Source organism: Notothenia rossii (assembly GCF_949606895.1).
Source record: "Notothenia rossii genome assembly, chromosome: 4".
Classification (NCBI taxonomy): domain Eukaryota; kingdom Metazoa; phylum Chordata; class Actinopteri; order Perciformes; family Nototheniidae; genus Notothenia; species Notothenia rossii.
In genome coordinates this window covers 27,907,160-27,919,307 of record NC_136902.1, presented here as the reverse complement: position 1 = coordinate 27,919,307, position 12,148 = coordinate 27,907,160, and the positions used below count along the sequence as shown (strand labels likewise).

Below are 12,148 nucleotides of genomic sequence, written 5' to 3'. Positions count from 1 at the left end.
GCAGCTGCCAAAAAGCCCAAACTGGGCACACATAGATGATGACACATTAGACACTTGGTGAACAATGACATCTAAACCATGTCTCTGTGATATTAAAAGCTCTCGCTATGAAACAGCTCTTTGGCGCATGTATCCTTCCAAAACGTGTAGATTTGCACGACTTTTCCTACAAATCTACACTTTGACCTTTAAATTAAGTACTGTTTGGCATCTCTCACGGCTAATCTCACTGACAATATGAAGCAGTATGTAATAATGTGTAAATAAAGTGCTGGGCCGGCCGGCTGTAAATGTTGTCCACAGTTATAATCCCTGTCCTGCAGCTTTGTTTAAACAGTATCAAATGAACTGACAAGATATTTGGGAACAAGTTTGAAAACAATTTAGCATTTTTGTGCGTTTGGACGGTTTGTCAAGTCAACAATTGTTAATGACCAAGAACTGTCTTTTAAGCTGTTGGCGAAGTGCTCAAGTTTTTATGTTGTGACGAATCTCTTCAGCGCATGGCGGGTGTGGGAAGTAACTTAAAAGCAAACTCACATATAAGGACAATTCGTAATCATTGGTAGGCTAACAGCAGATCAAGCTACAGCAAATTCCTGCCTCCTGTGAGACAGCGTTTCACTAATTGAAAGAGCTGCTTTTGAGTAAGTGCCGAGCCTTTTGAGTCCCTCAGGCCTCACTTTGAGACAACAGTTCCGTTACTCTTCGTTAAGTGTCCCCTGTGTCCCCTCGCGGTGCACCGATCACGCCTGCCTCTTCTTCATCGCTGTTCTCGGGTGCGTAGTAATGGCGTCTCCGTCTCCCTGCGTTGTCATGTTGACCAGGGGCCGAGGACGCTGACGGTCTCTGAGGGAAATCCTGTATTATAATAAAAAAATAAAAAAGATATGACATTACTTTTTAATCAATGTCAGTTACTTAACAACTGATTCAGGTTATGGGAGCTTTACAGTTTAAGTATGCCTTTTGATTAGAGGAATTTCTAACTAGAAAAAAATAAATAATTGCACTATACTGTCCTATATAGTCTGCTGTACCTGTCGCCATCTTGTAGCTATGTATTATGTTTTTTTTTTGTCATGGCCTGTATATTGAGCCTCCATGTTGCATGTTTTTAAATATATTATTGATATTTTTTTGTTGTATCAAAATTACTTTTTTATGGTGACTGATACAGCTTAATCAGATTTCAGACATTTGGTTTTGGGACAGTTTCTCCATTTTGGATTCAAATAAGATATGTGAAATATGACAATAATTCAAATACATAATAAATATTATATAAACATAAGTTAAGTAAAAATATAAAATGTACAATGAAAGTAAAAATGTTTTATACATAATTGTATTATTATTTTCAAATAATATTAGCATTAGTGCTGTTAATGATGAGCAAAGATTTCAGCAATGGTGACGCATTCTGTAATAGGCAGTATTTTGAGCATGAGTTGATGAATGAGGAAGTGGAGAGACGCTCAATATTTACAATACGCTTTCCTGTTACTGCAACGCATTTATGGCTGCTACACGATGGGCCTCACACGGGGAGCTACACTATATATGAATACATTTCCTGCTGTTTTTGTCCATATGCCAGCTTGTTCTTCTTTTGTTGGTACCAATTGTTTGCTGGGATTCACCTTGTTTTCTTAATTCCTCCGATTTCGATGATTAAAAACATTTGGGGTATCTGGATTTGACCTCTCTTATATTGTCTTTTTACATGAATAAGAAGAACAAAGAGACAATTGAGAAAATATCGCTGGAAAAAGTCTGAAATGGGCTCTTCAAATGATGGGTACTTGATTATGAACGTGTGCTGCCTCATTATTTAATTCCCCACTGTGAAAGGATATCTGATTTTGATTTAACATTTTGTTGACAGCACATGTGGGAGATACTTTATCTATGTTTAGTCTGCGCTTTTTTCAAGACAGCCACTCCTAAATGCAGATCAATGTTGCAAAAATTCCCCTACAACAACAACATTTATCAGGCAACATAATCCAACCTGAGCCACAGACATCGCCTCACCTGTACAGCATCCAGATTTCCAAAGAACTGCTCCACGGGCAGAATCTGATTACTGTCGTCATCTGGGAAAATGTTTTTGCTGCTTTCCTCACAATCCATGTCCTCGGTCTCGTGTTTGTCCCAGACGCAGGTCACTGTACAGCTGTCCACTTCCTGCCCCGTCCTCACTTCGTTTTCTTTCCCCTCCTGTCCCTCCAGCTCTGGGGAAGCAGAGCATCTCCTCGTGCCCGCTGACTGCTGACACTCACAGCTGATGGCAGAGAGTCTCTCCACAGCGCCGTCTGCTTTGCTGTACCCATCGACCGCTGAGCTGCTCCCTGCTGCTGCTGCCGGCTGCATGTTTGGACTTTTTATACATTTCCTCCTTGTAGTAGAAGCCTGTAATATACAAGTAAAGGATTTGGGTTAGGATTATGTTACATTTGACTATGATTAATATCATTTTCTTATTATAATATACTATATTCAACACCCATAAGGACGGAAGACAAGGGCTGCACAATTAATTGAAATGTTATCAAAACCGCAATATGGAATAGTGCAATATAAAGGGTAAATGTGTTAAAATACCATTTTAAATGTAGAATGGTAGAGCTGCAGAGATATCGAGGCCTACACATGGTATTATACAGACTTACCAAAACAAATTAGGTTAGTACAGAATACAGATACTCAATAATAATATTGTATCATATCATAATATATTTTATAATTTCATTCAACAATGAACATTCCCTCCAATTGCAATATCAGTCAATAAATTAATCTCAATAAGGTACTTTTTTCTAAATCGTGCAGCCCTGCGCAATTGTTCAGTTTGTCAAACATGGTCCATTTCCAAGTAGTTTGAAGAAAGCAATATAAAGATAACTGCTGTCTGTATCTGTTCTTTATAGACTCTGCTCTTGCTGATACAATACATGTTAACACAAACCTTTCTGGAGCTGCTCTTCCTCTTTCTGGGCTTCAAGCTGTCAAGTTGACCGGGCATCTGCAAATCAGCATAATGTGGTTTTGTTTCATCCCTTTTGGCCATACTTAAATATATAGCAACCAGTTAAAAAATCGAATCGAAACCATGCCTTGGATAATCACTGTCATGTGGTTTGAGTTGATGCAAGGTTTTAGCTAGCGCTGTGCTGGGAAGTAATGCTTCCAGGAGATTACTAAAAATGGTCACATGAATCATTTTCATTTTAAGTGTAGAGGTGGGAAAGACATGCTGTTTAGATGAATCATGGATTCATTGGAACAAGTTACATTTGATTTTCAACTTCAGACGTTTTTGGTGTAAATGTGAAAAAAGGAGTGGAGGGGGACGACGCTAAAGTTGGCTTCCGATTCAGAGCAACCGATTCGGCAGTTAAGGGTTAAGGGACATTTAATTTACAGCGCTGAGCGAACAATCCTCCGTGTTTGAACCATAGGTTTGAACCTCTTAAATCGCGGCTGCATAGCCGATTTATTTGGACTGGATTATCCCAGAGAGTCTAAAGATTCTTTATAACAGTTTGAGATTTGTGAAACCTTAATTTGTGAAAATACACATTTTGCTGCTTTTTTTTTACATCTAGACCACATAAGACCAGGGGCCTCATTTATAAAAAGTAGTAGTTAGCAGGCAAGAGTACATTTTCTAAATATAACGTCTCTACCTTAATGGCTTTAAAAATTACACATTTGAGCGAATGAAGGCAGGTTTTGCATTTAATGGAACTCCATTTTCAGGGGGAAAAGTAACACTTTCCTATTTTCTATTTAAATTGTATACGTTATATTATGCTTAAACCCACAGGGGCTCTGCTGAGCTACGTCCCTGTTTCCTCCGCTACCCAGAGTCCTCCCAAAACGGTTGGCATTATCATGGCTCAAAACCTCCAGCATACTCTGAATTGTAATCTACTGACGTTATTTCCTTATTTAAGGCTTGCCAGAGCAAAGCCTAACTAAATTTGACTTTAAAACAGTTCCTACTGTTGCGTTAAATAACTGTTAAGACAGTACAGTTTCTACAGTAATGTCACTGTGTTTTGGGAATTCAATGCCATGCGCATTGTCGGTAAACCAACAATCAGGGTGAAAGGTAAGTAGGTTATGTAAGGTTAAGTTGAGTCTCAGGTCACGAGAACGACGTAAACGTCTGTCTGGAGATAAAAAGACACAGATAAGCTAACACATCAACATAGCTTGCAAAGAGTCGGATAATTAATCTCAATATGTCAGCTGCAAGCTAATAAAGCTAGCATTAAAGATGAGCGCTAACATAACAGAGACTATTACACCAGGAGCTTCTCTTTACACCTACCTTTTGCATATTTTGCCGGCGTAATGCTTCTGTTGTTAAGCAAATCCAATATTAAAGATTCGAATTTGCTGTTTGTTATTAATGTATAAAAAAACTGGTTTCGGATAGCCAAAAATGATGGTGTGTGTTTGATGAGTCTACTCTATGGTGTTGATATGTGGCGTCTACGCCTGTGGCCGTGCTCTGCCCCGGACGGTCTTCTTTTTCTTCTGTGATTTTTAAAAGGTAGCTTACATCCAGTGCTGCCATCTTCCGCTAACTGCTCCAGTGTCCAGCATGTCGGATATGGATATCTCTCATAGTCCTGTTCTCATTAGAATTCTACCTAATATCTCCTGCCCTGTCCCCTACGCCTTCACGTCTGTAGTTGCCTGGAAGCTGCTAAGGTTCACTCGGAGGTCAGAATCGCCAGTCTCTGGGGGTATCTGGAAGGTATCTACAGGCTACATTAAACCGGGTCATGTGAGGTGACACCAACTAAGTGTTATTCCACCAAATGGCCAACAGAAGGCGCTAGAGTAATTCTAATGATACCCTCTTGATGTGATGCAGTAGAGTTAAAATATGCTGTCGAGGAACACCAGGTATGTATTAAAGGAATAATCATGGTTGGAAGTAGTAGGCCTACTTAAGATTTTAACTTGTTTAAAAGTAGCTGGATTTAAATGTAAAAATACTATGTAACAAGTGAATGTCCTGCATTTAACATCCTACTTATGAAAAGTATTGGCATCAAAATATACCCAAATAGGCAAATATATAAGTACTCGCTATTGTGGTGGCTCATTGCAGAATCATAAATATGAATTTACTCGATTGTGATTATTGATGCTTTAATATGGTAACGCTAATTAAGATTACACTTATTTACATTTTGTTGGTATACTTCTGCTGAATATCTCAACCTATAATTTCATGCCATTGTTTATTTATATATTTTGTATAAGCTAAGGAACTGAATCTGTAAAGTCGTGTGTTACTAAAGCTCTCAATAAAGTAAGTCATAGGCGGAGTAAAATCATAGGCGGAGTTTGACATTTGCGCTTGGGGGGGCAATCCTTTTTTACTGACGTCAGTACACAGTCCCAACTATAGACAAGTTTACGCGCCAAAACACGGGTAGCGCCATGACACTACACAAATGCACTTCATTTCCGCCGGAAGTCTTTTGCACAGCGTCTGTCGGTGTAAACCGATGTAAACAGTCAGACGGGCACTGGTGTAAACACAGCGATTTCGATGCTAACAGTGATGCTAGCTTGGGAACACGATTCTACTTCTTTGACTGGAGATGGCGTTACTCTCCCCCACCCGAATTCAGTGCAAAACTGGGAGGATAACATGACGACGTGGCCCAGCATAAAACCAAAAATAAACTGCCTTATTTAGGTCATGCCCACAGGAGCCAACAGTTGTCTGTTGTTTACATAATGCACAATTTACATGATCTCTTTATGCTGTGCAATATATCATATGTGCCTGTACTGTTTGAGTGAAAATAAAGTTTGATGTAATTTAATTTCATTATTGCACTGTTATTGCATTATTGCATTTCATATGTTCCTTAGAGTGCTACAATTTCTTTTAACACAGTTCATCATTCATATTACGCTCATACTGTACATAAATAACACTGAATTAATTAATTGTTGAGAGGAAACTAAAGAAATGGCTTCAACAAGAAAGATCACATGTTTAATCCTAACAGGTATTACAAATTAAAATATAAAAGCAGCCCACACAATTACATCACTATGAAAATATTCATATATAATATTAAAAAATACAATGCATGCAGTATTTGTTGTGTTTATCTGTATTTAATGAACAACATGGCTGGGTGCTGGTTTGTGGTCGTAGCACTCTCTATCTAACCACTCGTTCAGGTGCTTTCTCGAGTGATTGCAACCAACTACCGCACACGTAGTTCCCGAACCACTTTTCTTCATGTTGTAATTGTTATAACCTCTTTGTCTCTGCGATATCAGTGCTTTGTCGGCACAACGGAGCTAGCTAGCAAAACAAACCCAGTCCGCCAAAACGGAAGTGCATTGCATCGAAGGGAGGAGTTCAGGATGTAGAGCGGAAACGGCTCAATAACTTGTGTATACACAAGTTAGGTTATGCAGGCCAGCACCCAGCCATGTTGTTCATTAAATACAGATAAACACAACAAATACTGCATGCATTGTATTTTTTAATATTATATATGAATATTTTCATAGTGATTTAATTGTGTGGGCTGCTTTTATATTTTAATTTGTAATACCTGTTAGGATTAAACATGTGATCTCTTCTTTCAAGCCATTTCTTTAGTTTCCTCTCAACAATTAATTCATTCAGTGTTATTTATGTACAGTATGAGCTTAATATGAATGATGAACTGTGTTAAAAGAAATTGTAGCACTCTAAGGAACATATGAAATGCAATAATGCAATAACAGTGCAATAATGAAATTAAATCAAACTTTATTTTCACTCAAACAGTACAGGCACATATGATATATTGCACAGCATAAAGAGATCATGTAAATTGTGCATTATGTAAACAACAGACAACTGTTGGCTCCTGTGGGCATGACCTAAATAAGGCAGTTTATTTTGGTTTTAAAATGCTGAGATATTTACTGCAGAACTGTAACCTTCCCTCAACAAAATCGTCAACAATTTTCGGGAGCATGTGGGCAAAGTAGAATGTGCGCAGCCTTATGAGCCTTATTATGCCTTCAGACTGTCCATTGCTTTTCCATCTATTGCCATGGATTGAACGAAGTAGGAGCAAATTTTGCTGTACGTTATTGTTAGAAATTAAAATCAATGTTTTAATGGGGAAATGTAGTTTAAACATGCCGTCAGTTTTAATGCTCTTTTATACTGAAAAACCAGAAATTCTTGTGTACAAGCAGTTAAGCTTTTAAGCTTTTATTCTGAAAATCCTTCATCTCCAGTTAGCATTTAGCATGTGGCTAATATACGATTTCCTGAAGAGGTGAATTTAGTAGCGAAATGATATGGAGTGGTGCAAACCGAAGCCTACTGATTTAACACTACAACTATAGATGTCGAGATACTACCATGCTGAATATTAAATGAAGGTACAGTTTATTTGAATACATTGTTTACAGACGAGAGTAGCATGTGACAACATCCGGAATGACCGGAAACCAAACGAGCCGAGAAGTATTGTTTAGAGTATTGATTACAGCGTTTAGAATGTGTTAAATGAAAAGTGATGAAAGAGAATATGAGGAGAAACGGCGTGTTAAGCATATATTGAATGTGAAAATAACCTATCCTCTGTTTAAATGCAATAACGGACATTGGAGACGAGGCGAGCCGGCTGGCGGGGAGGAGCCAGCACACCATATATAAACAGCCACGGAGGAGAGATCCAGGCTCTTCTCTTCCCTATCGAGGAGCGGATCACAGCTGTTTGTCTGACTGAACAATATTCTGTCTGTGACACTACCGCGCCTTTTTTAATTAAAGTACCCAATTGAACTTTCACAGAGACTCCATTTAGTCTCCTATTTTAAAGCTTCTCTCCTGGACGGGAGAATAACGAACACAGTTAACATTATGCTGGGCCACGTCGTCATGTTATCCTCCCAGTTTTGCACTGAATTCGGGTGGGGGAGAGTAACGCCATCTCCAGTCAAAGAAGTAGAATCGTGTTCCCAAGCTAGCATCACTGTTAGCATCGAAATCGCTGTGTTTACACCAGTGCCCGTCTGACTGTTTACACCGGTTTACACCGACAGACGCTGTGCAAAAGACTTCCGGTGGAAATGAAGTGCATTTGTGTAGGGTTATGGCGCTACCCGTGTTTTGGCGCGTAAACTTGTCTATAGAGAACCGAAGGGACGCGTCCAAAAACCCGGAAGTAAGTTAGCATTTTTAGCACTTCCGGTTCCTTCCTCAAAAAGCAATGCATTTTTTCCATAGGGTTTTGGAAAATAGCTCGAAATAAGGTCTTTGGTTGACACAAATTTAAGAGATAAATCACGTTTTGTTCTACGACATTAAATACATCAGCAGTGACCCCACTGGTGATTTTTGAAGAGTTTACGTGTCTGAAAAACGATGGTTGTTACCGAGTGGCTGAATAGGACTACAGAAATTATCGAGGCCGTTGTACGTCATTACGCCGAACACGTAAACACTCCCGCTAAATTTGTTTTCCCCTGTGTTCTGCTTGAAAGCAAGTACATGCCTATCTTTATATCTATGTCTGACCATTAGAATCTGTATTTTTGAAATTGTCGTTTTTAACACCGTAGTTTTACAAATGATAGAATAATTAATTACCAGTGTTTTCCAATTTTACTCGGCAGTTCGTTTCGTTAGCTAACGTTAGCTAAAGCTAGCGCTACTAGTTAGCTACGCAATGGTTTGTTGCTTTGCTCCGGGTTACAGCCACAGGTCTTCGCATGAAACGTGCTTGTTCTATCGTTTCCCGGCCAATGTTTTCCAAAGGAGAGTCTGGATTCGTGCCATGGGTTAAGCTGACGTTACATTTTTGTCCATGTCACGGTGAAATGTAAATGACGGGTAGTGACTGTATCGTCGTTTTAGAGATGGCGCTGCTGAAAAGACCGCAACATAAGTAAAGATAATGAATAAATCCTATTAAAACCTGTGTGGCTTATATGATAAGTCTAATTAGTACAAGCAGCATAACGTTTCACCATGTAACTAAAGATTGTAGTCAGGGAAATCAGTTTGACATATTGAACTAATAACAAATCACCTCTGGCTGGCAGAGAACTCTCTGCTCCATAGCTTCTCTTGGACGTAAAATCACATGTACATTTTACATTTATATTCAATTTAATATCCCATCCCTCACATACTTTTGTATATATAATAACTTATATTGTTTTTCTTGTTATGCTGCTGCAACACAAACATTTCCCAAATTGGGATCAATACAGTAATATACTATCTTAATTAATTAAGAAATATAACTATTATAATTAGTGTAGCAGCTGACACCTATTTTCAATATGGATTAATCTACCATTTATTTCTTTAGTTCAATTTTGATCTATAAAAATATCAAAATAGTGAAAATGTTCACAAGACTTATCAAAGTGCAAGGTTATATCTTTAGATGTTTTGTTTTAGCCTATGTACTGTATGTCTTAATGCTCTTACAGTATATGTGACGGTGTGACTTCCATGAAACTAATATTTTATATCTTCCCAACAGACGAGCTGACAGGAAACCTAACACTCTAACAGCCACAACATTGCAACATCGTCCACTGAATGCATACGTTTAGCTGCCTTTGGCTTCTTCCACTGACAGGGGGTGTCAGTGCAGCTGAAATTGTGGATGGCAAAGATGGCTCATGCAGCCGCATGACTGCATTTCCATTCTCCACATGGGCATTCACATTTTGTGGAGAGAATTCCCTCTTCTCCTGTAGATACCTGTGGTGGTGGGATTGTTTTATTATTTAAAATATATTTACATTTGTAATGCCTTCCCAATTTTCCCTTTAATTGTTTATAGCCTACTGTATGTTTATTTCATGGATATTTCTGTGTTTTCTGGTGTGTAATATTTGTAATCTTGGGGCCTCTTCTCTTTAACATCTACATGCTACCACTGGCTCAGATAATGAAGAACAACAAAATAAGTTACCATAGCTATGCGGATGACACACAAATTTACGTAACCATTTCACCAGGAGACTATGCTCCAATTCAAACACTGAGTAAGTGCATTGAACAAATCAATGACTGGATGTGTCAGAACTTTCTCCAATTAAACAAAGATAAAACTGAGGTAATGGTTTTTGGAGCCAAGGCAGGATGTTTAAAAGTTAGCGCTGAGCTTCAGTCTGCAATGTTCAAAACAACAGATAAAGCCAGAAATCTAGGTGTAGTCATGGACTCTGACCTGAGTTTCAACAGTCACATTAAAACAGTTACTAAATTAGCCTACTATCACCTTAAGAATATGTCACAGCAGGATTTGGAAAAACTTGTCCATGCTTTTATCTTCAGTAGACTGGACTACTGTAATGGTGTCTTCACAGGTCTCACTAAAACATCTATTAGAAAGCTGCAGCTGATTCAGAACGCTGCTGCTCGAGTCCTCACTGACACTAAGAAAGAGGATCACATCACTTTTGTTCTGAAGTCTTTACACTGGCTTCCTGTGTGTCAAAGAATAGATTTCAAAATACTGCTGCTGGTTTATAAAGCACTGAATGGTTTAGGCCCAAAATACATTTCTGACCTCCTGCTAAATTATGAACCATCCAGATCTCTCAGGTCTTCAGGGACTGGTCAGCTTTCTGTCCCCAGAGTCAGAACTAAACATGGAGAAGCAGCGTTCAGTTATTATGCTCCAAATATCTGGAACAAACTCCCAGAAACCTGCAGGTCCGCTGCAACCCTTACTACTTTGAAATCCAGGCTGAAGACTTTTCTTTTTGTCGCTGCTTTTAATTGAACTATTCATATCTTAGACTGCACTGTAACTTTTATCCATGTATTTTTTCTTTTAATGTTTATTTGATTAGCTTTTCTTTTTAATGACTGATTTTAAATGCCATTTTCTTAATGTCTTTTCATTCAGCACTTTGAATTGCCTTGTGTTGAAAAGTGCTATATAAATAAACTTGCCTAATAAAGATTTCATGTGACACATAAAATGGATTTGTTGATGGGAATGTATGTGAATAAATTAACTCTAGGTTAACGGTACTCTTGCTATCACTACTCACCGACAATATAAACCTTGTCCCTCATGAGAGCCCTGACAACACCGGTAAGCACACCTTCATCTCGGCTGCACTGTTTTACGTGTCCTGACTTGTAGTGGTTCTCTCCTATCTACACTCTTGTCATCTTTGTAAAACGATATCAGACTGGTAATTGATACAGCCATGACTTCTAGTTAAATTCAGTGTGGCTAAAATGAAAAGCTTTGTTAAAATATGCAAGCGCACGAAAGTCAAAGTCAGCTTTATTGTCAAAAACCCTACATGTGTTAATTTATACATCCAGAAATATCGAAATATCGTTTCCCACAGTGTGACATGTAAACATAAAACAAAAAAGGCCTAGATAAACATGGTATACATGAAACAAAACAAAAAGGGCCTAGATAACCGGGGTATACAGTTTAAAATGTTAACATATTTAAAGTGTTCAAAGTGCAGTTTCAGTGCAAGTCAGTTGAAACGATCTTAAGTTGGCGTGACGTTGAAGTCGTGCGACCCTGCTGCTGTACTGGCTTGTCGTTCGCATAACGTTAGCATTTTTGCTTCTGGTGACTAGATTTATGATTCAAAAATTATAAAAGTAGGGTTGACATGTGGATATTATCCGGCTGAACAAAACGTCATCCCTCTCTTAAATGTGTGTCAACCACAGACCTTATTTCGAGCTATTTTCCAAAATCCTAAGGAGAAATTGCATTGGTCTTTGACAAAGGAACCGGAAGAAGTTTACTTCCGGGTTTTATGACGCGTCACTGCGGTTCTCTATTGCGTGGGGTGCTACGGATACAGTAGCAATAAAGCCAGCGCTCACCGCACTGAGTATGACTTCCATGCCCGCCGTACACACACACTCATATGGAAGGGGCGATCTCTCCCCCCAACAACAGTGCATTATTATATATACAATATTATTAACGAGTGTCCTACCTTATTAAAATATTGATATACGAAATATTTGCATTGGAACAGTTTTCGACGTGGTAATGCTGTAACCAGTGGCGGCCGGCCCATAGGGGCGCCGCCCCACCTCTTCCCACATACAAAAAAAAATATTTAAAAAAATATT

General features: G+C 38.6%; 1 protein-coding gene across 5 annotated transcripts; it reads right to left on the bottom strand.

Annotated features, from left to right (window-relative positions):
* Positions 1–83: 83 nt before the first annotated feature.
* cUnh1orf174 (chromosome Un C1orf174 homolog) lies at positions 84–4,753 on the bottom strand. Of its 5 annotated transcripts, none has more exons than XM_079676375.1 (4): positions 4,577–4,752; positions 2,972–3,028; positions 2,038–2,415; positions 84–861 (listed from the first exon to the last, which is right to left on the bottom strand). In XM_079676375.1, exons 1-4 carry the CDS (start codon positions 4,589–4,591, stop codon positions 712–714), a joined length of 600 nt encoding a protein of 199 aa, XP_079532501.1. In that variant the 5' UTR covers positions 4,592–4,752; the 3' UTR covers positions 84–711. The 5 variants fall into 5 exon arrangements, with proteins under 5 accessions (XP_079532501.1, XP_079532502.1, XP_079532505.1 ...); XM_079676376.1 differs by having other exon boundaries at positions 4,343–4,692; XM_079676379.1 differs by lacking the exon at positions 4,577–4,752 and adding an exon at positions 2,608–2,670.
* Positions 4,754–12,148: the final 7,395 nt, after the last annotated feature.

What these genes read in the sequence shown, in the direction of transcription:
- cUnh1orf174 (XM_079676375.1), bottom strand. An exon ending in GGAAGAGCAGCTCCAGAAAG is followed by an intron (nt 2,416 to 2,971) that starts GTTTGTGTTAAC and finishes TGTATATTACAG; the next exon opens with GCTTCTACTACAAGGAGGAA. An exon ending in GAAATCTGGATGCTGTACAG is followed by an intron (nt 862 to 2,037) that starts GTGAGGCGATGT and finishes ATTATAATACAG; the next exon opens with GATTTCCCTCAGAGACCGTC.